Raw genomic sequence first — 26,218 nt, forward strand, 5'->3', positions numbered from 1 at the left:
TTTAAAAGTGGAGAAAAGCAGTGCTGTGCTGCGCCGCTTAATCTGCTGGCACTTTATTTATTTTAAAGAGACGGACGGGGAAAGGGGAAGGAGAGAAAGCATGTGGGAGAAGTTCAAAAGGGTGATGGGGGGGGGGGGGGGGGATGAGGAGGGCTCTCTCTCTCTCATTTTGTCTTCTTCCTCTTCAAAGTCCAGTTTGGCTCGCCCAGAGGTGGAACTGAGATGTTTAAAAACTTCAAAAAAAAAAAAAAAATCTGAGGTCCAGTTTCTGGTTGAAGCGACAGAAAGAGAAGAAAATATTAATAGTGACACATGCAGAAATCCCCAGAATAAAGAATGACTAAAATAAATGCGATCAGCGTGGGAATGCAGCGACATGAGCAGCGCATGTAAAGTGGCAGAGTGCAGAAAAAAAAGAAACGTGTGATAAACAGAGTAAACTTACGCTTATTGAGATGACAGTCACACAGCTGTAGAGGGAGACTGGCTCTGAGGAGGAAGAAACAGTCGCATTTTTACATTCGGCGCTTAAGTGTGCGTACACACCAAAAATGTGCGTGCACCCGTGCGCAAGCGGCAAATCCTCCCTCTGTTGTCGAATATGTGCATATCGCTGTCTGCGTGTTTGCCCTATCTGTTTGGGCTGCGTGTGTCCGTCTGTCTGTCAATCTGTTCCCAGCGCTGTCTGTTTGCTAATCTGTCATATTCTGTTTGCTAGATAAGGAGATTGTGAGAATGTGTGTGTGTTTGTGTGTGTGCACACTGAGCAAATTCATTTAAACTCTACCATGGCGATGGCAGGCAGGTATTGCTGTTTGCTTACAGCCAGATTCATGCAGTGTTTTCACTTTACAAACATACAGAAATGCTTTGACTGGTTTAAAGGATGCCTTTTTAACACAGATCAGCTCAGTGTGAATGAATGACTTTCTTCACCATATCACCACTATGTTACATACAAATGATTCAAAGTACATAGTGCTGTGCAAAAGTCTTGAACCATGAAATAAGTGCGATGATTTACTGAAACGTGTAATCGTGCATGGAAATGCAGCATGTAAGGGTTTATGGAATCTAATGAGCTTGAAAGCCAAAATTTGGTACGACCACCTTTAGTCTTTAGCACAGTCTGAGCACTCTTAGGCAGCTTTCTTGTCGTTTCTTTAAGTAGTCTTCAGGAATAGTTCTGCAGACATTCAAAGGTTTTATTCAGATGTTTCGTTTCATTCTCGGTCAGTCTTTAATCCCACACTGCTTCTGTAATGTTGAGGTCTGGGCTCTGTCATGGCTGGTAGAAAAATACACAGTGATGCACTATCGAGGTATTGGAAGTGTGTTTGGGATCACTGTCATGCTGAAAAGTGAAGCTGTTGCCAGTCAGATGTTGTTCAGATGACATTGCATGGCAGATCAAAATCTGATGGAATTATAAACACAGGAAAGTACCATCTATTTTGTCACCACTCGCTGGAATGTGGCCTCAAGCCACGATCGAGCGTCCCCCTCATACATTTACACAAGAACTGGACTGGAAATCAGTCCAGTTCTTGTGTAATTTGACATTTCTGTGAGGCTTCATTGAGCCCATCTCTCAGGTGCTGTGTCAGGTCTTTAGTGCACATGACTCTCAAATAACTTTACTATTCATCTATTATAGATAGTTTATAGGTCTTTTTGTCTTTCATCCTCGACTTGTCCAGTTACTTCAAATTTCTAAGCACATGCTGCACAAAAACAAGCTGAGATATGTCAGGGTTTCAGCTAATAGCTCTGTGGGAATCACCTTGTTGGTGCAAAGATTCTATATCCCTGGCATTTTTCATAGATTCGACTAAAGAAATTGGAATTTTTGTTTGTAACAGGCCACCAGTAAAAGGTCCCAAAAGATTTAAAATTGGCTCATTGCTTATTTATCTGTTATGTGTAGACACAAAACTGATCAGGTGCCTTTTTTTTTTTTTTTTTAAACGCTCGAATAAGTTATAGGTCAGTGTCCGGCTTCAAGATCACTTTAAAAGTTACAAGATAAGCGAGAAAATGGGAAGTAAAGTAAAGAGATGAAAGGTGGCTTAAGATTGTTGCAAAATCAATGTTTGTAGACTAATGTTTTAAAGCACTTAGAAAACATAAAAAAAAAACAAAAGCAGGTGTCACAAGCAAAGAGTAGTTTAGTGACCTGTCAATCACAAGAAGCCATACTCTGGTTTATCATCTTATAATCTAGAACTAATTTAGATAGTGAACATCATGGTTTATTAAATAAGACGGGAAACTAGCCATTCAGGCCACAAACCCATCAGAATAATGTTGACATAAGGTCATAAAACAAATGACAAGATGGGTCATTTTCTCATGTTCTTCCACAGTCAGAGTTATTTCAGCTACCAGGAGTCGTCCATGCTTACCATTAGAAAGAAGGCAAATCTGCTGGCTATGTTCATCTTTTAAATACAGTCTCTTCTTCTATAGTGTCCTTTAAACACACCTCTTTGCTCTTCGCTAAATAATTTAAAAAAATGCTTAGAAATAAAAATGTTTGCTCTGGAGTAATTTGTATGTCTTCAGCCGGCAGTAGCCCACAGATTAAAGGAAATAAGGCAAAGAGAAACAGAACTCTGTGGGCGTTCATGGCTAACATCTTAATACTAATGACAAAGTCATGTTTGTAGGAGTTTAGAAGGGTTGCCTACAACCATATTTAGCTCTGCAAACTAAAGCCTGGGCTTTTAAAAAGGGACTTTTTCAGCAAAGCTCCCCTTCCTAAAAGGCTCTAGAAAACCTAAGAAGATCAAAAAAGACGCTTTCGTTTCCAGCGAGCAGAAAAGCACATTTCTCACTTCACGTCTATATTAAAACACTGGTGTAGTGTTGAGTAATTACAGGATATAAAAATAGCTTTTATTCACCTCGGCGATCACATGTTATCTTTTGGGCTTGTTACACGTGTATACTTTTTTTAGCCCACCTGTGAGCAGCTTGTTGATCCAGAGCTTCTCCTGGGGTCCCTCCCAGACGCTGGAGATCCCCCCTCCTTCTGACTCCCGACAGAAGAAGTGTCTGAACAGCTACTGTGGACTGAAGGGGACAGGCAGAGAGAGTGGGGCTGTGTGACAGAGGTCTGTGCCAGACACAGTTAAAACAATCACATTTTGCCGGTGGAGGCACAAATAATAACGCCTTCCTGCGTTTTGAGTAAAATGCACATGCATGGAACAGCTGCGTTTTTAACCTTGTGCACGTTCGCGGTTTAACGGCGCTCGTGTTATAACACTTTCCTGAAAGGAAAAAAGAGATGGAGCGCACGAACGCCAGAAACAAAGAGAGAGGAGTCAGAGTGAGATGGCATTTTTCCCATCCTGTTCAATGAATTTCTAACGCTGTGTTCTGTCCCACAGGACAATTCATGCATTGAAATTCTGAACTGCTGCACTCAATGAGACACCTGGTGAGCAGTATGTGCATTACACTGGGCCATGAATGAGAAATCACTTTGGCTCTGAGACAACAACGGCTGATGGAGGCTGAATGATGGCCCTGGAATCTAAAGGACTGTACTTTAGATTAGGTACTGTGATTTTATTTATTTTTTATTGTTTTATGGAACTATGTGCCTACACCCTTTTTGAAAAATGCAGTTTGACATGTGATACAATTACTAGTATCAGATTGCGTTGTTCATTCAGCAGCATGCTGTGAACCTGTTACTAACCACCCCATATGTATCCATTGTCTCTAAGGCTTTGTCCTCCATGCACTCAGGAGTCTCTAAATTTCTCTTACTGCTTAAACACTGAACAGCTTTTTTAAAGACCGATTAAAATCCACTGGAGTTCTTCCTCTGCTTGTGTTCTACCTCTCCGGCAAGTTTTCTGAAATTAAACCAGGTAACTTTTACACAGTCTTGCAGACCAATAAACACTCAATGTGGAGAGAGTTCATATTGGCCCTACAAGCAGGAAGATGGCACGCTGTCATAAAGGGATGGACATGGACAGCGACAATACTCAGGTGGGCTGTGGAGTATTAATGATGCTCAGTTGGTACCAAGAGGCTCAAAGTGTGGCGACAAATCATGCTCCACAGCATTGAACCGTTGACATGCTTTCATGTTGTTTAAGCCAAACTCTGACCCTACCATCTGAATACAGAAACGGAGACTCGGACAGCAGGCAACATTTTTATAGTCTTCTGTTGTACAGACAGGAGTGGCACCTGGTGTGGTCTTCTACTGTTGTAGCCCATCTGCTTCAAGGTTTGATGTGTTTTGCATTCACAGATGCTCTTCTGCCTCTATTGTAATGAGTGTTTGTTTGTTTTTTGAGTTACTGCTGCCTTCCTATCAGCTCAAAGGAGTCTGGCCATTCTTCTCTGACCTTTGACATCAACAAAGAACTTTCACCCAGAGAACTGCTGCTCAATGTATATTCTCTCTTTTTTGGACCATTTTCTGTGAACCCTAGAGATGACTGTGTGGGAAAATCAGCAGTTTCTAAAACACTCAGAGCAGCCTGTGCGGCACCAACAACCATGCTATGTTCACAGTCACCTTTCTTTCTCATTCTCATGCTCATTTTGACCTTCAGCAGGTTGTCTTGACCACGTCTACTCGCCTAAATTGAGCTGCTACCATCTGATCAGCCGATTCGATATTTATGTGTAACTAAACAGTGTAGTACTTAATGAAATGTTCAGTGAGTATATATGATAATATCACAGTATTGCTGAAAACTGGATGTATTATTGTAGTGCTGATTAATTCGCAGGTAGTTTTAACTTGTTCTCAAAGTGGGATAGGATTACAAGGGGGCTCCTTTGGAAATAGTTCTTCCCTGTAAAGGATCCCTTCAATTAACAAAACAATATGCAGTTGTAGAAAAAGTACAATGACAAAATGTTTTTTATTAAATTCTTTACTTTTTAACACTCTAAGTGGAACTTTTACCTGAAGGAAAAACTGAATCTGGGACTTATATTATTATTTATAACTTGTTGTTTTGTTACTAGGCCTCAGCCGCACAATGACTTGAAATCCAGATCATTAAAGGATAATGTTGGAATTTTGCCCAGCTCAGTTAGTGATCAGGACAAATTGGCTACATGAACCTAGCCTAGCAGTTTCAATAACGCACCCATGCGAGCGCCAGGCTGCACATTTTGTTTATGGAAGTGAGACAGTTTGTGTCACTGCTTTGAAAACAGTTTAAGGCAGACACACAGTAGCGAGGGCTGTGATGGGATTTGATCATGGCACAAGTAAAACGTGTTTCCACAGTTGAGCTTTTTGACTGCGCCGTATATTCTCCGCAGGCATGTCACAGCTCTTCAAAATTTCTCAGTGTGAGACAAATATCAAAAATTCATAGAGAAGCCCAGGGGTGCACGATTGAAAAGAAAAAAGAAAAAAAGAAAAAGAAAGAAAGAAAATAAGAACAAAATAAAACGTGTACCATATTATTACCTTGTCACATGGGGAGATACACCCAGGACCCGTTTTCTTTCCTATCTGTAATCTCAGGGCCACATCACTTGCAGCTCGGAGAGCAAATTCGAACAATCCAGTAATCCAATCTGGTCACATAAAACTGGGCGAATTCCCGAGGACACAGGTTGTACTGAAAAATGGTTTCAGCTTCCTTTATCTGCGAGCCGAGATGTGGAACAGCGCGCCTCAAACTAAGGAGTGCACCTAACTCAAACATAACGTCCTCCGCCAGATCACATGCTCACTTTTTAACGCTCGAGATATGCTTAGTTTCCACAACAACGATTTAACACAGCCGGGAAATCAAAACATGAGATCATATTACATTATCATTCCCAATTCTACATGCACCTTTTTTTGTTAAGTCCAAGGCGCCTCAACATCTACAGGTTTGTTCCTTTTTAAACTTACTTCTGTCGCTGAGACTGTAGATGGAGTCCAACTCTGAGCCTGGAGTTCCTGTTGCATCCAACAGAAGCCTACTGGAAACTCCCATGCACAGTGACTCCTTCAAACACAACTCTGTGAGAGCAAAGGCACAAAAATAACTTCATGTTTACCTCATATATTGCAAGCTCGTAGAATATTACCAGTTTTATTTTATTATTAGCTCAGAATATTGTGTTTGTTAGAACAATGCCATCTGAACAGAAGGTAACCACGCCTAAAAACGTGCCGAGCAACTTATTCAGCGTGATACTGCAATCTAAGCCGATGGCAGGAAGCAATGCTGAGGCGCAAGGCTTCATGGATAAAGCAAGGTAGAACGCCTTCATTCACGGCCAACACTTCCTTGTTTTTTGGAAAAATCAAAACAACAAACTGGGCCAGAGGGGATATTTTTACATGATTTCTACTTAAACATCCGCCACCAGATAGCTTATACACATAACAAAGGTGATGACTCAGTCTGAAGGACTTTAACCAAGTGTCCAGAAAATGAAAGGAGATTGGAACAGTGTTATAGTCTGCTTATGATCTGACAACTTGGCACAATGTCCTGTTTAAGGATCCAAATCAATACAGGAGACCTAGAGATCAACAGTGCCGTTTGTCTTCAGAGCAGCAAACTATGTTTGAAGTTGGACAAAGATAACCAGAGTAAATGAAAAATGCAAGTTTTAATAATGATTTCGTTGATTAAGGAGAAAAAAGTTATCCAAACCTGTACGGCTATAAGTAAGTGCCCTCTAAACCTAATAACTGGTTGCTCCACCCTTGGTATCAAGAACTGCATTCAAGTCTTGGTGAACTGGCAGCGAGACTTTCACATCACTGTGGAGGAGCTTTGGCACCTCTTCTTTGCAGGATTGTTGTAATACAGATACATTGGAGGACTTTTGAGCATTAACGGGCAGTTTGAGATGCTTTGACATGACCTTAATCACTCCAAAAAAATTACTTGAGCTTAGATGGTCACACGTTCTTGTTCAGGATTTTCTGGTAGAGAGCAGAATTCATGGTTCCATCAGTTACAACAAGTCGTCCTGAAGCAGCAAAGCAGCCCCGACCATCACACTACCACCACCATGTCTGAGTGCTGGTATGATGGGATTTTTAGGAATTGCTGTGTTAGTTTTTTGCAAATGTAACGGGACTCAAGCCTTGAAAAAGTTCAAATTCTGTCTCGTCAGAATATTTTCCCAACAGTTTTGGGAATCATCAAAATGTTTTCTGTGTTCTTCTTGGTCTGCTGTGGTTTTCTCCTTGAACTCTCCCATGGACGCCATTTTCATCCAGTCTCTTTCTTATTGTCGAATCAAGAACTCTGACCTTATCTGAGGCAAGTGAAGCCTGTAGTTCTTTAATGTTCTTCTGGGGTTGTTTGTGACCTCCTGGATGAGTTTTTGATGTGATGTTGGAGTTACTTTGCTATACCATTTGTGAATAATGGCTCATATCGTGGTTCATAGAGTTCCAAAACCTTAAAAATGCTTTGTACCAGTTTCCAGACGGACATAATCAATGACTTTGTTTATCAGCCGTATCTTTTCGATCAGGACATGACGTGTTGCTTTTTGAGACCTTTTAGCCTGCTTCACTTCTATTGAAGTCATTTCTCGATTCATCAGGCCTGGCTGTGGTTTTTGAAACTGAACTCAGCTTTCTAAGACTTAACAAAGGAGGGCAATTATTTTTGCACAACAGGGCCAAGATGGATTTTGACAGCTTTTGCCTCCCTTAAGAAATAAAATCATCATTCAAAAAATACATATTACATCTACTCAGCTTATCTTTGTTGATTATTAAAAACTGTTTGATGATCTGAAACGGTGCAAAACAGCAAACAAAAAAAATGAAAATTAGGAAAAAGGAAAATGTTTTCAGTTTTTGTAACAGCACTGTTAAAATATACATTGCTCCTAAGCTGCTGAAGGAATACTGAGCTGTTGCTTATCGAGTTAAAGGTCTTTACCTGTATTGTTGATGGCATGTGTCCACAGCAGATGGGCTATGTCGTGAGTCCAGGCCTCTCGGTCTTCCCTGTCGCGCGCTTGCAGGGTGATGCAGTCTCTGGTCCTCGGGGCCTGTCGGACCCACACCTCGAACTTCACTCCCTCCTCGCCGACGCTCTGAGTCAGGCCCATCTCATTCGTCTGCATGGAGAAGTGTTAAAATCACACACAAACTCTATGACAGGAAGTCTGCTTCTGACACAATCCCACTGCTGGAAATGCTTCATGTGGTTTAGGTGAGGGGAAAGGCAGGACACATGACTGGGAATTCACCAGAGATTTGCCTGCTCTATTTTCACACGAGCACATCTGGACGTCACATTGCCTTTGTGCAAGGAATACGAGAGGTAAAAGGTTTCATGCCCCATCGGTATGCACTGGTCATCTGTGCTTGCACATCTCTATCAGGTGATGTTGTGATTCAAAAGAAAAATACAGAGTTAAAAAGAGTTTATAGAGGAAAGAGGGGGGGAGATAAAGCAGCGCCCAAAAAAACTTTAGAAACCTCAAATTTAGTTTGCTTTCAACAGAATCTAGACAGAAAGCAGATTTTACAGATAAGACAAAGTGCTGGAGATGGTGTGAAGGAGAAGTGTGTGTGTGTGTGTGTGTGTGTGTGTGTGAGAGAGCTGTTCACCTTGATGCTGTGTTTGTAACTGTAGGCGGTGCGTCCCGGGCTGGGATTCTTGTGTTTAGTGAAGATTACGACGTGTTGATAAAGGAAAACGTTCCTCACGCCCGCCCGCTTCCTCCGAGTTCCCCCGCTCACCGTCAGCTCACCCTGCCGCACCAGCTCGCCGCGCTCCGTCACAGGGATCTGAAAACACACACAAACACACACACGTTAGGACACACTTATATTGGCCTTAGGCCCAGGACCAACCCTCAGCAAAAGATACCATCTTCATTTCAATCTTAAGAGGAAATTCAGGCCTGAGCTTTAAAATCCTGTCTCTTTGCCAGGTTCCAATCTTGATTGAATTGGTTCATTAATTATCTTGAAAACAGAAATAAAAATAAATAAGCATCATTATATCTGAGAATCCATAAAACGCTAACAAAGCGAAATATTCTCACTTTTACAGATTCAATTTTTTCCCCCACTCGCTCAGAGGAGAAAAACTCTGTTGATTCTGCTCATCTGTAGAACAAAAACTAGGAGTTAAAAATTAAATGGTCGTCGTATTATAAAGTCTCAAATCCTCCCTCCTGCACCTACTCTAATTTTCTGTTTGGAGTTGCGAGACACTTTGACTACAAAGACTGAAAAGCTTTATTCTCTATTCAACTGCGAAGGACAAAGGAGCATTATTATTACAGTGCCTTGCATGGTGACATATTCTTCACATGGATGCTTCGTTCTGCTGGATCTTTGCTCTAATTGGCCAGCTGAATCACATCTTTTGTAATAATAAAAAAAAAAGAAAAAAAAAGTGACTTTTTTGTTCATGTCAATTACAGGGTTGCGACTTTGAGATGCTGTTGGAAGTCAAAGGCACACAGACACTCATAATAGGCGAAAAAGAAATTACATAATTGTCAATGCTAGATATGCAAAAGCACAAAAGAGCAACAAACAAGGCAAATGCAAACGAAACAAAAGCGTGCGGACAATGAAGTTAAAAAGGTCTGGAATTTTACAAGCGGCCACTGACATACAGTAGATTCTTATTTTTAAACCTCTAGAAATGAGTGGGTCATGATATAAGTGATGCTTCACACACTTTATGAACACCCACATCTACACCCACCCAAACACACACACAGCTGTACTTAAAATCATTTTTACTTGGAGAGGTGTTGCAGCGCAATTTTGAAGTAGCTCAGCGCAAGTGTTTGTGCTGCTGTAATCTTTCCCCTCGTTCAGAATGCAGAGAGATGAGAGGTGTGTGTGTGTGTGTGTGTGTCAAACATTTGTCACGACTACCACTGAATATTACAGCTGTGTCAGAGTACAGTGGTGTAGGGCGCAGGGATGTTAGTGTTTTTGGACTTTTGATAAGTCTTTCGGTTTTTGTTTATTCCCAGTGGGAGAACACAGTCTTTCCTCCCACTTGCCACGTCCTTGTTGCAGCTCTCAGGACTAGGAAATAAGAAAGATTCAGCTTCATAATTCAGGTTAAACTCAGTCTGGATTGAGATCAGATGATGACAACTGATCTCAGTGGAAAACCACATCAGCTGATAAGCTTCTAGGTTTACTAGACCCCGACTCACAAAGGATTTTTAAGACAGATAATGTTGCCAATATCCGATGACTCAAAAATCTGATATTCTGATACATCGGCTAATATTTTTTTCTTTCATATTTCTAAACTTAAACAGATTTTCCTGACATGTGTTATTTGTAGCTCAATATTTAATATTAAAACTCTGTTTTTAGTTCTCCAAACTTGTTGCCAACAGGAAACATGCAGAGTGCCCCCTGGTGGACACACTATGAAACATCAGCCCTCAGAAAAAGATTGAGTGTTTTTCCCGTCTCTTTCTTACTTTTTTAAAAATTTGAAATCTTATTTGTCTTTATAATGCCGATACTGATACATTTAAAAATAGCTACCATCGCACTGAAGAAAAACGTCCGACTCTGCTCACATCAGCAGCTTGTTGTGTTTTTGGTGTTTCAAACATGTGCTCCTAACGGGAAAGTTGCACAGTGCCATCTAGTGGACAAACTATGCAAAATCAATACTCCTAAAAGCATGTACCCTCTATATTGGTAAATGGCTAATATAAAAAAAAATGATCAGGCAAAAAAAAACAAAAAACACAAAAAACAATGAGGCGGTTCTGCTCGAATCAGCTACTTGTTTCTTTTTTGGTATTCCCAAAAGCTCCAGATCGGCTTCTGGGTGGAGCAGATGGCTGCCCCTCTCTGATCCTGCTTCTGCCAGAGGTTTCTTCCTGAGAAAAAGGAGTTTTTCCTTCTTACTGTTGCCAAGTGCTTGTTCTTTACCTTAGAACATCTTCTGGCAACTGTTATATAAATAAAATTGAATTGAACAGATGGAAAAACTGCAACACAAACACTCATAACACATTTGTAGGCTCTTTCTCCGATTTCTTCTTCACTTTTTAAAATGTCATTTATCAACCATTGCAGACCAATATCAATGTATTAGCAAATAAATATCATCGGCTTGAAGGAAAAAGTGGTCAGGCCCCTAACACTGACAAATCTCATACATAATGCAATGTTTGACTTGCTTTAGCCTGCCTGGAGTTGCAGCTGCCTCTGCAAGCTGCAGCCCACCTCTACCCCAATTCCTCCTCCTCATGCTGTGTTTGACTTCATCAGTGTCATGTCTGTTGTTACTGATGCCCGCTCCGCTCTGTACCAGATATGCTGCTGCTGCTCCCACACCTTATGATCTCTGCATATCCAGATGGAAGATCTCCATTTAGCCAAAGTAATGCTGACGGATTCAGTCATAGTATGCGAGTTTAGATGCTCACACATTCACGCACATTGTCCTGATTCTTTCTATAAATAGACGCCGCAGACTGTAGTTCACAATAAATGGGCTTTTCCTTTTATGAGCAACACCTCTTAACATCTTGTAGTAGTAAGAAAATGCAAATGAGCTTCTATTTATGTGCCTCCATGAATTCTTTAATGTGTTCTTCTTGAAACATGGCTAATGTAAGCCGTGTTTCTAGTGTTTGTGTGGAAAATAAACACCAATACATTTATTTGATTTATTTGGGGGTAAAAGAGAAATAAGTCACTTCCACTGGCCTGACCTCAACAAGATTTTAGTTTCTTTCTCTCTAAGAAAAGAAAGTGGGACTTGACAGTTGCAGAGACATAAACTGGGACAAGCATTCTCACCGGGCATCCGACGATGAGGTCACTGGCCCTGAGGTCCTCTCCGTGCCGCTGGGCGTGTCTCAGGATGGAGAGGGCGGAGTCTGAGGCGGGGTTTATGCCTCCCAGCTCCTCCAGCGCCTCGCAGTACTGCTCCAGCCTCTGAATGGGAGCCTGCAGACAGTGAGGGAAGGCCAGAGGGGAGACGGGGGAGGCTTGGGGAAGTTTTGACTGAAACAGGGGAGGGAAGGACAAATAAAAAGGTAACGTTAGCAAGTCTGCTGGTGTTCCCCCATCATGTTCAGCTGGGCTGTGTTCACTGTATTTTATTACACACTTCACTATAAGTTGTGTTCACCTTAAAACACAGTCAGAAGCTTCGCCCATGGATGTCACATGTCCTACCTTGTGCCCTCTGCCGGGACCCCCACCTCCTCCAACCAGAGCATTTTCGGAACTCATCTAAAGCAACCGATTCCTGTTATGTCCTATATCTTAGAAAGGGCAGCTTCAGACAATGTCCTGACCTAAATGGCCCGAAAGGTGTCTGCGTTTTTTTACTTTGACTTTACTTAGTGGAAAATCAGTGACACTTTTTTGTTTTCTGACACTGAACAAGTTTTCTTTTTTAGAACATGTGAATTTTCCCACCCAAAAATAAGGACAACAACAGTGATTTTTGGTCTTTGTCAAAACAGATGATATAAAGAGACAGTAAAAGAGGCCAGCTCGTGTCTTACACCTCTAATTCTAACAGATACGCCTATAAACCGGAACGTCAATGACACAGCAGCTCATCCGGCTTGTGGCCCATCACACTTCACAAGATTCACCTGAGAAAAAAAATCGTCAAAGGTGACATTGAGCTCAAGCACATTTTCGGCGAAGACCCATTAGGTGATCGTTGTGTCCACTGTGTGATTAAATTGTGAGCGATGCTGCAGGATGAGCGGCGATTCTTGTGAACCGTGGATGTAAGCACACTTTTAGCTCATCGCCCTTCAGCCCAATAAGCTTAATAATATATAAATCACATGCAACTAGTGAAGATTTGCCAGTTCGCTGGTCTAGAGATGGCAATTGATATGATTTTAGTGATCTCTCTATGATTATTAAACATCCAGTTCTTTATTGATTTCCTCATTGATTCCTAATTCTGATTTTTGGTTGAAAAAAAATAAAAGCTTACACAAGTTTTCAGCACCACTGCAACTATTTTATCATCTCCAAGTCTAAACAGCGCATAGAAAAGTATTTGATAACCTTTTCTCTAACAGGCAGCTGACAGAAAAACATAATAAATCTGAGCTGCTGAGCTTGGAGGCATGAGGCTCTGATGGATTGGACAAGTTGTAACCAGTTCTCAGCAGGAATCACTTTTTGATTTGGATCCCTTATAAAGACACGCGCCCTCGCATCTCGCTGCTTTAAAGAAAACGCTCAGGGTCTAAATAAAAAAGTGTATGGGCTCTCCTTTGGTCCACGCTCAGCCTGCCCACCACATGCCATGAAGTCTTTGCTAGCATCAGCTCTCAAACATGCTACATCAGGCTGAGCCGCTCCTCTGAGATAGTTACAGTCGCAGTTAACACAACTCTCTGTGGATGATTGTGACATCATTTGGCATGTTTTGGCAAACGGTTCTTTTTTTTTTTAGACACGTGTAATCAAGGTAACTATGGCTTTGCTCAGCAAGTATGAAAGTTCCAACTCGTAGCTGCTGCTTTAATGTTTCTTCCATTTTCTTTTCATCCGCTGATCCCAGTAACCCTGAAGAAGCAGCTACGCAGCAGTAACAATCATCAGCACCATCATCATTCAAAATGAACACCAGTTTAATGTCCCCTGCCATCATGATAGCCATATCCCTGTTATCAAGCTGCTTTACAGCTGCTGCTGCTGCTCAGTGTGGCCTGAGCACGTGCTGCCTCCTGGTGGCGACTCGTTAGAAATGCTGGGTTTGAGCGTCGCCTCAGAGGTTTTGAGCTCTTTGATCTGTCTGTATATAGCCCTCATAATAATCTCACGATGCTGTCGATGTATTAGTTTTTGTTAATTGTAGCTCGGGAGCTCCAATGACTTTCTCTGTAATCCGCCTTTAATTGGCTTTTCTAGTGTGCATTAAACTTGTAATTAACTTTACTGTATACAGCTCGTTCATAATTGCCGCCACCAACAAATAAAGCAGCTTTAATTGGCTTGAGCCTGTGATGTGTTCAAAAAAAAAAAAAAAAAAAAAAAAAGACTCATAGCAACGCTCTTACATTGTGTAACCAGTTTTCTAAAAAAAGAAAATAACCAAATAAAAAAAAGAAAAAAAAGGGTTTATTGTTAAGAGACACTTTTATCGCTTTGAAATCATGTTTACTGAGATGAACTGGTTGAATAAGAGTTAAGACTGCAACTCTCTCAGTAAAATCTCTGCAGGAACAAGGCTGGTTTTTACTTCTTTTTTTAAGAGGCACGATGAATCCTACCTTGAAAAAGTCGGCTGCTTGTGTGACCAGTGGAGAATCCAGGTCTGGTTTGGTCCTGATGTACTGGGAATACTGCAGAAACTGGTCCCGCTGTGTGGTGACAGGCGAGAAAGTTGTTTTTAATTGATTTTAATCAGATTAATTACACAGAGAGGGATTTAATGGATATTTTGAAGCAAATTATGCTGACTTCTAACTAATCTGTGACATTTTCTATATGCAAACATATAAAACAACCCCTCAGAGGTTTATGTAAAACTGAAGAGCAGTGCATGCAGTCATACAGCTTCACTTGGCATTTTGCAGCTTACAAATTTACTGAAGCAGTCCTGTTGCAACAGGCTTTGCACAAGAGCGCCCTCCATGGCTGGGAGTAGGTCCTGCGAGTGAAAGGTGGTGAGGCTGGCCCAGTTGGGAAACAGCGAGTCTGCCTTCCCCCTGATGGAAGCTGGGGTGTCTGAGAGCTCCAGTAAGGGCAGGTACGTCTCTTCTACCCCCTTTAGCACAGTCACGTACTGCCTCTCTGAACTTAGCATCCTACACCAGAGCAGGTACAGCTTACTGCGGTGGAGATGGCAAAGGGTGGGGAGGGGAGGAAAGAAACAGTGCATGAATACACTTAAAGGAGAAACAAACATGGAAGCAAGTGGACAAGTGGGAGGTAAGGGGAAGCGAGAGCGAAGATAGCAACGGATTGAGATCAAAGACTCAGTAATGAAAAAATTATCTAAGATTGCATCCTGACTGATAAAATCAATGCGAAAGAGCCTTCAGTTGTACTTAAATTATCCCTAAAACTATGCATCGCTTTTTCTTTCATCTCAGCCTGTTCCATTCTTGCTGCGACTTATTATGTCTATCTCTGACTGATTTTCTTACGAGGAAAGTGGAGTACATGGAAAAAGGACAAAAAAAAAAAAAAAAAGCAAAGAAAGCCAACACACACCTCTGTGCGGTTGAACCGGCCCTATCCGTCCCCGTCTCCCTGTCTGTCCTCCCCAGCAGTACATGCTGGCGCGGTGACCCCGTGTGATCCACCACCTCCTTGCTGCTGACCTCCACTCCTCGGATCAACACTCCTCCGCCACTACTACCACCACCGCCACCGCTCCATCCTGGAATAGCTGCAGCCATGCTAGTAGTAATGACTGGGTCGGCCAAAGCCCGTCGTCCCAGCCAGGACATGGGGGAGTTACGGCTCGCCCCAGCCACCGGCGACTCAGCGGGTTTGGGGGTGGCTGTACCTCGACGGGGGGCCAGGAGAGCCTGGAGGTCAAAGCTTGGGTGACGCTTCCGAGGTGGCTTGAAGGGAAGTGGAGCCTCTGTGGGCTGTAAGGGAATTGAACTGGTCATTGGTGTGACTGTGACACACTTCAGTTACAACAGTACAGTCCTGTAACACACCTCAGATCATAGAACAGAAAACATTACCATAAAATAGAAATCAAACTCACGCTCTTCTTTGTAGGATTCAGAAGGTTCGATAGAAACTTCCCTCCCCCGGCCCCACCTCCTCCCGCACCACTTCCTCCTGCCGTTCCCTCTTTCTTATTCCCTTTCTCCTCTCCTATCTTCAGTGTGGAGCAGGTCTGCGGTCTGAACAGTGATGCCAGGGATCCCCAGGACTGCAATCCGCCTTCCCCTCCGCCAGCTCCCAGCCCCCAGGAGTCACCCTCTCCCTCGGGGCCCATCAGGTCCCAGAGGCTGCTGGCAGAGGGAGTTTTGGTTTTCCCCTGTCCCTGATTTTGCGTCCGGTCAGACTGGAGGAATCGGGGCTTGACCTGTGCTACTGTTCGCTGGTATCGCTCAACTGTCTGAGTCCAGAGATCCAGCAGTGCCCCGCCACCCAGCTCTATTGCTAAAGAGCGTGCGTCCTGGAAACGGGACGGGGGTATTGGAGGGAGGGAGGCGAGAGGGCAGGTGGAAGAAGAGGAAGAGGAGGAGGTGGAGGAGACTGCATCGCACCACTGGGTGGCCTGCACAAGAGACAGGAAAGTCAGGGAAGTCATTAGGACTTCCGCTCGGCATTAAAACACTTTGGAACCATGACTGTATGTTTATAACTTCCTGTGTGTGTGCTGCAGAGGTCTTCCTGTGCCGTACCTCGGTCAGAGTGGACAACAACCTCTGCGTGTTGTCCAGAGTGGTCCAGCAGTCAGACAGACAGTGGGACATGTCCCTGAGCTTCTCCCTGACCGGAGGGAGTCGGATCTGGACGTCGCTCAGGCCTGCCCAGTCCAGTTCACACCAGCCCTCCAAATCACTGAGCAGTGACAGAGTCTCACTGTGCAGCTCCTGAAAGATGCCAGAAAATGGGCTGTCAAGAAGTATTTACTGTAGAAGACTGACAGGACACACTTGGGAAATCATGGATGGAAAAATATTGACTGCATCTCTTGGGAATATGCTGGGAAAACTTTTCATTAGCTCGTTTCCATGAGAATGACACAAATATGCCACTGAAAGGCACAGTGGGCTTAAAGCACATCTATTCACAGTTTATCGTTTCAGTTATTGACTTCTCAAACCCTACAGTGGGTGATTCACAGTAACACATGTGTCTTAAGTACGACTAATAAGATTTCTTATCCCAGAGTTGACGTGACAGAAGGGATTTTTTTTGTGGGCGATGTTAAGATGCTTACATGTACTGTAGAAACAAAGTGAAAGCAAAAACTCTGAGGGCGGACGCTTTAACTGTATGTGAATATTCTCCATGTTGTTATCATGATGTGTGCTTACTTACCAAAAGTCATTTACATGCAGATAAAACTGGACACTCCCTTTGTACTTGAAGAAGGTCAGTCGGACCAAAACACTGTGATGTAATAAGTGTATTAGCGGTACATGAGACGGTGTGTGGCAGTCATATTTCACCGTTTTGTGAATATCATGAATGAAATCTAAATGACCTTTAGAAGACCAATTAAATCAAAGTCTATATGAGTCACAGCTGCCAACACATAAGTACTGTCAAGAGATCAGGGCTAGACATCGCTGTAAGCATTAGAGAAAAGAGACAGCCTGTTACCAAAACCATTTTAAAGCCACAATGTTTGCAGGAACTCTGTGTTTACAACTCCTTTGATTTTACACCTGATCTCCATCCATTCTCTACTGTTTATCTTTTTCAGGGTCGCGGGTGGGCTAGAGCCTATCCCAGCTGTCTTAAGCTCTGTCCACACTAGCAAGGATAAATTTGAAAACGCTCCATGTCCACACTAGTGTTTTCAGTCGTTTTCACAGAGTTGCGTGTCAAAAACGGACGAAAACGCTTACGTTCCAGTACTGCGCATGCGTGAAGCGCAAGACAATTCCACCTGCCTCATTTCTGTCTGCCGTTTCTTTACTTTCCGGCTCTCTGAAACGTCGCAGCAAAATGTTGAGGAAAAGCACCGAGTTTTTAAATGGACTAACAATGAGGTGGAGTTGTTGCTGTGAGTAACACAAAAGTAAAAAGTTGCAAAAGCGAGTGAGAATTAAAGAATTTGAAGAAAAGCTATCTGAAGCGTGTACAGACTGATATTCATCTTTAATAGGGCTGTCAAAATTGAGCGCAAACAAAACAACTGCTGTATAATGCCCTCCGCTATCTTAGTTTAATTGGTCACATGACTGCATCACATGACTAAAATGTGTCATCGTTTTAGAAAGTCTCCGTTTTTGTTGTCTACACTGCGACACGAAAGAGCATTTCCAAAACGCTGCGTTTTCCTTGAGCAAAAACGGCGTCTCAGTGTGGACTGGAGGCCAACATGGAGAGAACACGGTGCTTTTTCAAATGAAAACCTATGGGCGATTTAGAGTTTCCAATTAACCTATCCACACTAACTTACTAACACTAATATAAACTTGTATTTATATGTAATTTCAAAGAATTTCATTCAGATCACACACACAGAGTCAATCCTTCTGAGTCTCAGTCATCGCCATCAGTGACTGACGCCGTTATGCAAATGAATAAATTACTCAGCCACAGCAACAGTGTTGCTACTGTAAGATGATGTGAAAGAGGGAAATTTTCTAATCTACGTTGCATAGTTGTTTTTTATTTAGCGTCAACCCTTTAACGCCTAGTGTTTTACATTTGATACACACAGTTTTGGTGAGTTTTGGAGACTTCTACAGCATCCATGTGATCTCCCCCCCCCCCACCGAAAAATGTTATTAGTAAATTACAAAGCGGATTTTTAATCAATAAATCGCCAAAAATGCCAGATGTGGTAAATACGATGCAATTAAGACTCATATATGCAATTTCATATTTTTGTTTTTTAGCTGTCAGAAGATTCAAAAAACACTTCATCCTTTATCCCCCCCCCCCAAAAAAATAAAAATTGGCAATTATTTAATCAGGAATTTAAAGGGTTAAGACTGGCTCCATAACACTGAGCCCAGTGAACCTGCATATTTTAACATGACATGTGAAAATGTTTTCACACAAAAAGCACATTCATCTTTGCATTACTCACATTGGCCGTTTCTTTGAACGTCTTGAACCTCTGCTGTTTGAGCGAGAGTCTGCTGAGGGAGAGAGGAGGATCCTTGTAGTCCTCCAGCTGCGACTGAACCTGCTCAATCTCTTTATCGCACTGTGGATTAAAGGCGGAGGTTTGGGTGAGTGGAGGACATGAGGCGCTCTGTTACGCATAAGATGTGGAAAAACTGAAGATGATGAAGCAAAAAAGAAATACGCAGATTACAGAGTGTAGGTTATTTTAAAGTAAAGCAAATCTTCCTCAGATACCTTTTCCAGTTTGTCCACCAACCCCGCCAGACGCCCCAACGCCTCCAGGTCACGACCTCTTTGGTTGGACACTCGGACAAGCCGATGGAGTGCATCGTCCACGCTGTCATAAAGTTTAGAAGTTACGGCAAGAGCAGCTCTGAGAGGAGAAGAAAGAAATTTTGGTTTTCATTTAAATTCTTCAAAATCATGCTGACAGAAATGATCTAATTATAAAAAAATGTCTCATGTACAGCACAGAAAAAACCCATCTTGTATTATTGCACAGCTTAAGCCAAAACTCATTACACAGTAAGAACAGAAGAGCTACAACAGTCTTCAGATCATCTCTAAGCTGCAGTCATGCACAAACAAGCTGCATCGCTCTGTCCTTTATTTGATGTGTTTTCTTCTCCAGCTGGTTTTCATTTTATGGTTAAAAACAAACAACTCTGTTTTTGTCAGGAAGATTATTTTTAACCTAAAGCTCATCCTGACAAAAATAACCCTTCAATCAAAATTGTAAAAAGCATGGGAAAGGAAAAGAGAAGAAGATTTAAAATATAGTCTTCAAGTCCTGTGCTTAATGTATATTAAAGCATCTTTTCAGAATCATAACATTGTGGGTTGTTAGGTTGTATTAAAAAATAACTCAGGAATGCATAAAATGCCCACAGTACAGCTACTGGATGTTAGAAGGAAATAGCTTTCAGTTCATTGCTGGTAAAGTGTGGCAATAGGCTCCAAGCACAACTTTGGGGTGGCACGACACTCGGGTGGAAGGTCACCAGCTACTTTGTTACATATGTGTGCTCAGCTACCCATTAAAACGATAATTTAATCAGCCAATCACATGGCAGGAACCCAACGAAGTTCAAACTTAGGAAAAAGGCTGATTTTAGTGAACATGGCATGGTTGTTAATGCCAGACGGACTGGTCTGAGAGTGTCAGAAACTAATGATATACTGGGATTTCCCCCACACAAACAGCTCTAAGATTTTATAGAGAATTAAACTCTGCAAGAAAACGTCTTGTTGATGTCAGAGGTCAGTGGAAAGTAGCCAGACTACTAATGAGCTGATAGGAAGGCGGAAGGCTTGGGTGTTTGTCCTGTCAGCAAAGAATAGGAAAATGAGGCTTCAGTTTATATGCAAATCCAATAGTTTCTGTAAGATGACAAGGCATTGAACTAACACTGCTGGCAGAGCTCAGAGAAGGTGTGGCCAATCAATGGTGGAGCCAAATCATGTTCAGCATGATGGTGCCAACACTGACAGATGGCTAAAAATCACTATAAAATCGTGGTTTAGCGTGTTAGCATATGCTGATTAGCACTAAATAACCGGGAGTGTTCGTTTTCCAGGGTTTTTGGCCCCAATATTTTCATTGGATTTTGTTACTTGATTTAAAAAAAAAAAAAAAAAGAAAGAAAAAAGTATAATCCATAAAATAAAAATTCAGTAGTCCTACAAATACTGGATGAATTAGGTGTCTGGTACCTGCAGTCTGGTGACTTTTGTGCCAGTCCAGATGCTCTATTTGTCAATCCAGCAAGCCAGGCCCCACCCTTCTGCTGCAGCTCAGTTAACCGTTGGTCGGCCAGGACGCTGGCCATGAGCTGCCTGTGTTTGTCAATGCTCAGAGGAACAGCCTGAAAAAGATAAGCATGTGTATTGTACCTTTTGTGTGTGTTTTTATAGAGACTGGTAAGTTACTAAAACACAAATATATCTGAGCGCACACAACGAGTAGAATGAGCATCATGTTAAAGTTATGGACCTTTATGTTGTCTGGCATTGGCTCAGCGTCCATAGACTGCAGTGCTTCTCCAAGCAGTGAGAGGGCGCTCTCACAGCGCTCTGTCAGACTCTCCAGACTCTAAACAGGACAAAAGGAAGTAGAAATCCACACAAACACATGAAATCTCTCTTTCATTCCACCTTTTTTGTAATCCACAGGAGAGGTCAGAAAAAGTCCAGAGGATAGGAAAATGTTTTCAACTGTTTAGATAAAGCAACATAAACTGTGGGGGGAAAGCCATTAAGGGTCCTTGAGATTCTTACGGGCTGTGTTTTTTCTTCACCTAGTTCATCATGCCTGTCTGAAATAATCGACCACCAGCAGACGACCACTCTTTCCCAGCCAACATCCTTTTATTTCGCCTCCCTCCCTCCTAGATGTTCTTTCTCCCACAATACTCCCTCAACTGTCAGAGGTCATATTTTACACTGGAGGTACCCAAAACTCGAAACAAGTTACGAGCTACAAGAACTCCGGACTTTGAGTGGGTTACTTGAGCTTGTTCATTCCAAGCTGTCTGTAAGAAGTTTAAAAATAATAACAATAAAAATACACTAAGGACTTTTTGCTTTAGAAAATTCCTCAGCTACATACAAAAATGGCATTTCCTGTGAATTAACAGAAACTTTCCGTTTTATAATTACAGAACAAAACCTCAAACAGTCGTGCCAACACATTTTTTTCATTTACTAAGGCAGCATGTTTTAATAATGTGAAAAAAAAACGAGACATGCTATCGAAATTTCATTATTTCCTGACAGAAAGGGTTAGGGTTAGGTCAGTGGTCCGACAGCTTAAGATCAAAGTGAGCTGTATGTGAAAAATGACTTTGACATCCCTGATGTACACATGCTGATGCACACGGGAGTAAAAATAGGACAGCAACCCTCTTGTGACTAGAGAAAATCTGTGGCTGCCCAGTGATAGCTTAAATGTTTTGGATTATAAGTCATTGTGGCAACTAACTAGTCTCCAGGAGGCTGAGCATACAACACCCACAATCTCTGGGCGACAGCTTTTGATTACAAGGAGATGGCATGGGTCACATATAGGAGGAAACATGTCTCCAAACAACCACTATCAGATGGATCGGTGAAGGTTTTGCAATCAAGGTGCAAGTTTTCTGTGACGTGTCTCTTTGCAAAATGGATTTGGTTAGCTGTATTCTGGTTATATTCCTGTTTAAAAGAAAGGTTTTCCAGCTCTTATGTCAAGTAGCTGTTAAATTGCCACTCTGCAGCAACTACATCATGATTTGTGGAGGAATTTATGAATTTCTGTTTCAGATCTCTGAGTTTCTGGATAGACTCTGAATACAAGCCGTTAGTGTGAATTTCTGTTCATCGAGATGGCGACAGGTTTGAAATTTTCACTGATTCATGAGTTAATGACCGTATTATCACAAACAAATTGCATTCAATTGCCATTTTGACCTGATTCAATCACAAACTAATAGCAGACTCTAATTGTTTTTATTGCTGCCCTGATACACCAAAGTCACTTTGAAGACTGCAGCTGACTGATTAATGTTCCTGTTTACACTGAAGTCTGAACTTCGTCATACCTCCACTCTGTGGATGAACCACTGAAAACACAAATGCTATAGTGGAGAATCAAATGTGAAAAGTTCAAGGATGCTTTTTCATGTTTGCATAATCGAACAGACAAAACAGAGCTCCTCACCAGTCTGAAGGCCAGCCAGTCCGCGTGGCAGTGGATAAAGTCCCCGTCTACTTCTTTGGGCAGCTGTTGTTTGTCTACATACTGCTGAAGGACACTCGTTCCTCGCACTGTGTGGACCTGCACAGGAGAGGAGAAACAGTAAGGGGCAGAGGAAGTGACTTTCTTATTGTATGTTTGAGAAGAATAAAAGCTTTTAAGGAAATTAGACCAAAAAAGAAATAAATTAAATCACACTGAAGCCTGGAACATATAAACTCTTATCTGAATGTGTTAGTGTTGGCAATGTTTACTGAGTACACACCAAGTGAAAAGCTCCAAGAGTTTAAAAACATCAACAAACCTGCTGTGCCAATCATAAGTTTTCAAAAATCACCTGTTTAAACCATATTATCAGGGCATGTGGTCACTTTGAGTGAGAGAATAATGCTGACCTCTTTGTTATTTGCGATTCTATTAAATGGCAATTATGGCTAGAGGTTCTGAGAATGGGAGAGAATAAAAAAAAACTAACTTGTATTATGATTTATTTTTTACTTTCTGAGCAGGTACACAACTGGTTACTGAAATTCAACATGGTGCTGACGTTGTAATTTAACTACAGCGTTCACATCTTCTTGGAAGTGTTTGTCGTCGACATCCAAAGTTTGAACACTGCCTGCTTGAAACACAAACCACGTGGCATGACCGATCCTCCCGTGCCTGTGCGCAAGAAAGATTTCTGCTGATCGGTGCAAAGCAATATGCTGAATTAGTGGTAAAACCGAGTTATCTGAAAGCAGTAGATGTTCCAAACGTATGGAAATTGGGTTTAATAGATTCAAGCTCAATGTGAATGTGCACTCCAGCTTAAGCACTTCTGACACTGATCGCATTGCAACAAGGAACAGGGACAATTTATGGAACGTTATTTCCTCTCGTGCAATTTGCATTTCCTATATGAACACTTTTTCCTGTTGACATTATAATAGGCAATAGAATTACAGGAACTTGCTTTCTGCTAATGTTTTCTCGTGCTATTTATCACTGAGCTTTTGACATGCTTTCATAACTTCACATTTATTCATTTTACGGATCTGCAAGTAAAAGAAGTATAACCGACTTAACCATGAGGAGCTTAGTAATACAGTCTAAACATGTGATGTGCATGAGGTCACCTCTGCTCCTTCCAGGGAATGAGAAGGGGACTCCTGCTGCTCTTCCACCAACACCAGAAGGGATCCAAGACCACCGGGGACCGACCCCTGGCACGAACACAAAAACACATGTGCTCGAGCTACTATCACATCTGCAGCCTAATTAAAGCGTGCATGCAAACATTTAGCACTTCCAGTTAACCAGCGTCCTTGTGCTGTCTCACCTGGAACAATTTAAGAGCAGAGAACAAGAGAGCGGAGGGTGGGGCGCGCCTGCTGTCCATTAACACTGTTAAACCCTTTTCTTTGGCTGCAGGCCTGTTGAGGGTGGATGAAGAGAGAGATGTTAAAAATAAGTGTTTAGCTTTAAACCAGTGTAATAGCCATTTTTATTTAGGTATTTTCACCAAACGATGAAGTTGAAACAAACATTTGTTCTTAAACAAGAGTTTTTTGGTCATTTGCATAGAATCACATCATTTCTACCCAAAGCCGTTGAGAAGCTTTGGTTCTGACTTGCCACAAGTAGTAGCAGTTATTGTGCCAGGTAAACTGGCAAGCTCAGATGTGTTTGTGAAGCTGACATTGAGTCAGTTTGTTATGTTTGTCCTCCGTTTTCTGGCACACTCTGTGTTTCCCTCACACCACCTTATGTTGTATTTGGAAAAGTCAAGAAGCGAGTCGAGTCGAACATAATTATGCGGCGCTTTTCGTTAAACAGGCTCGGTCTCGGTGGTATAACAGGAAACAAACCACACAAGCCTAAATATAAAAATGTGAACAAAAAAAGCCAGTTAAAGATTTTTAAACATACATTCAGAGAATCGGGGGAATCAGAGAGCCGAAGGCTACATTTATTGGCAATATCCCCCTGTATTTAAAAGCCATAAATCTCTGGTGACAACGGACGACTAAAATAAACAATCAAAGGAGGAACACGCACTTACCGCGTGATTGTGTGGTAACAGGCCAAGACGCGGGCCATCTCCTCCCCAGAGAAACCCACTTCTGATGCGTCGGCCTCTGTGAAAACCAGAACACGCCCCAGCCTGTCCACTGTACCTGTGGTCAATATGCATCAGGTTAAGCATCGAGTGGGGAAGCCAAGAGGACAAACTAATTCACCGAGGCTACAAGCATACAAATCCATTTGGTTTTTCTCTGTGCTGTAAGCTTGTTGGTGTTATTGATATCTACTAAAGACACTATCTCTACTTTTAAGATTAGACCTCAAACTTTCCTTTTTGCTAAAGCATATAGTTAGGGCTGGATCAGGTGACCCTGAATCCTCCCTTAGTTATGCTGCAATAGGTATAGTAGGTATATGTTGGGGGATTCCCATGATCCATTGAGTATTTCTTTTTCACCTTTCTCACTCACTATGTGTTAAAAGACCTCTCTGCACTGAATCATACTTGTTATTAATCTCTGTCTCTCTTCCACAGCATGTCTTTATCCTGTCTTCCTTCTCTCACCCCAACTGGTCGCAGCAGATGGCCGCCCCTCCCTGAGCCTGGTTCTGCCGGAGGTTTCTTCCTGTTAAAAGGGAGTTTTTACCTCCCACTGTCACCAAAGTGCTTGCTCAATCGCATGATTGTTGGCTTTTTCTCTGTATCTATTATTGTACGATCTACTGTACAATATAAAGCGCCTTGATGCAACTGTTGTTGTGATTTGGCGCTGTATAAATAAAACTGAATTGAATTGAATTACTTAGGATCACCATGATGTGAACTTTGGAAATAAAGCAGGTTTTGTTTCAGTACCATAAAAAAATAAAATATTTCTTTTGATACTTGGTAAAGATACAAGCCAGCTATGCAGACTAGAAAGGCAACAAAAAAGAAAAAAGTTACTACTTTACAAAAGTAATTAGAAAGGCTTCACTGAAGCAATTTCACAAATAACACCCAGATAATGTGGGAAAACCCAGGAAGGACATGGTCCAAAGCTGACTTTTCTGATAAGTGTAAAAGTAGATTTTTAGCTCAGGAATCATCTGATTACTGGAAATACTTCTGGTTTTGGGGGCTGCCTGGGTGGAGTGTACAGACAGCTAACAGCAGACCATTTACTGGGAATACACCAGCCTGCAGTGTTCTCACATTGGCACTAATCAGTGCCATTGGACATAAATATTCTAACAGACATGCATCAAAACTGTCAAATAGTCCTTTTTGTTTTTCCCCAAAACTTAGAGTTGATGTTGTGGTAATCACCAATGATGACTTAGACATCTGTGTGTTAAAGGCTGTTGGTTATATGTTCTTGCTTAAATTGCCATTTGCATTTATATATGCAGCTCTGTCAAATAAGCCCTAGAAATGTCCAGTGCACATATCTAAACAGGCCCTTGTTAAAATGTTCTGAGCTGATTATGCAGAAGGCCCTAAAGAAGCTTGCCTGTCAACTTGAGCTTCCCTGACTGGAGAAGGTCTGCGTCCAGTTCCCTCAGCAGGGCGGGCTCTTTTGAAGCATCACCATTCTGTTTGTCAGGTGACGCAGCCTCCTCATTAGAGTGGTTAAAAAAAGATGTGCCCGACTGTCCGTTACACACAGGCAGAGATGATTCAGCTTCTGTGAAGGGACAGAAAAATATACAAAACAGTCTGAGGACAGTTAAGCACACATGACCAAATGTTCGTGCACAAA

At 42.0% G+C, this 26,218-nt stretch overlaps 1 protein-coding gene across 1 annotated transcript in view; it reads right to left on the bottom strand.

Annotated features, from left to right (window-relative positions):
* Window positions 1–205: 205 nt before the first annotated feature.
* The window catches only part of arhgef40 (Rho guanine nucleotide exchange factor (GEF) 40), a 34,034-nt gene continuing 8,021 nt past the window's right edge, over window positions 206–26,218 (bottom strand). The window contains exons 7-27 of the mRNA XM_085450856.1: window positions 25,970–26,143; window positions 24,514–24,628; window positions 23,791–23,884; window positions 23,588–23,674; window positions 22,434–22,550; window positions 20,730–20,828; window positions 20,450–20,601; window positions 18,971–19,109; window positions 18,696–18,815; window positions 16,327–16,518; window positions 15,678–16,199; window positions 15,170–15,552; window positions 14,535–14,784; window positions 14,224–14,313; window positions 11,771–11,977; window positions 8,576–8,755; window positions 7,899–8,079; window positions 5,894–6,004; window positions 2,966–3,075; window positions 446–489; window positions 206–268 (exon numbers count right to left, since the gene is read on the bottom strand). Of these exons, the coding sequence (XP_085306982.1) occupies window positions 463–489; window positions 2,966–3,075; window positions 5,894–6,004; window positions 7,899–8,079; window positions 8,576–8,755; window positions 11,771–11,977; window positions 14,224–14,313; window positions 14,535–14,784; window positions 15,170–15,552; window positions 15,678–16,199; window positions 16,327–16,518; window positions 18,696–18,815; window positions 18,971–19,109; window positions 20,450–20,601; window positions 20,730–20,828; window positions 22,434–22,550; window positions 23,588–23,674; window positions 23,791–23,884; window positions 24,514–24,628; window positions 25,970–26,143 (3,350 nt within the window). The 3' untranslated portion in view covers window positions 206–268; window positions 446–462. The remainder of the gene's footprint in view (window positions 269–445; window positions 490–2,965; window positions 3,076–5,893; window positions 6,005–7,898; window positions 8,080–8,575; window positions 8,756–11,770; window positions 11,978–14,223; window positions 14,314–14,534; window positions 14,785–15,169; window positions 15,553–15,677; window positions 16,200–16,326; window positions 16,519–18,695; window positions 18,816–18,970; window positions 19,110–20,449; window positions 20,602–20,729; window positions 20,829–22,433; window positions 22,551–23,587; window positions 23,675–23,790; window positions 23,885–24,513; window positions 24,629–25,969; window positions 26,144–26,218) is intronic.

The sequence above is a fragment of the Copadichromis virginalis genome, linkage group LG3 (genome assembly GCF_057382275.1).
Source record: "Copadichromis virginalis isolate Kocher_CV1m ecotype Utaka linkage group LG3, C_Virginalis_male_GT1.1, whole genome shotgun sequence".
Lineage (NCBI taxonomy): Eukaryota > Metazoa > Chordata > Actinopteri > Cichliformes > Cichlidae > Copadichromis > Copadichromis virginalis.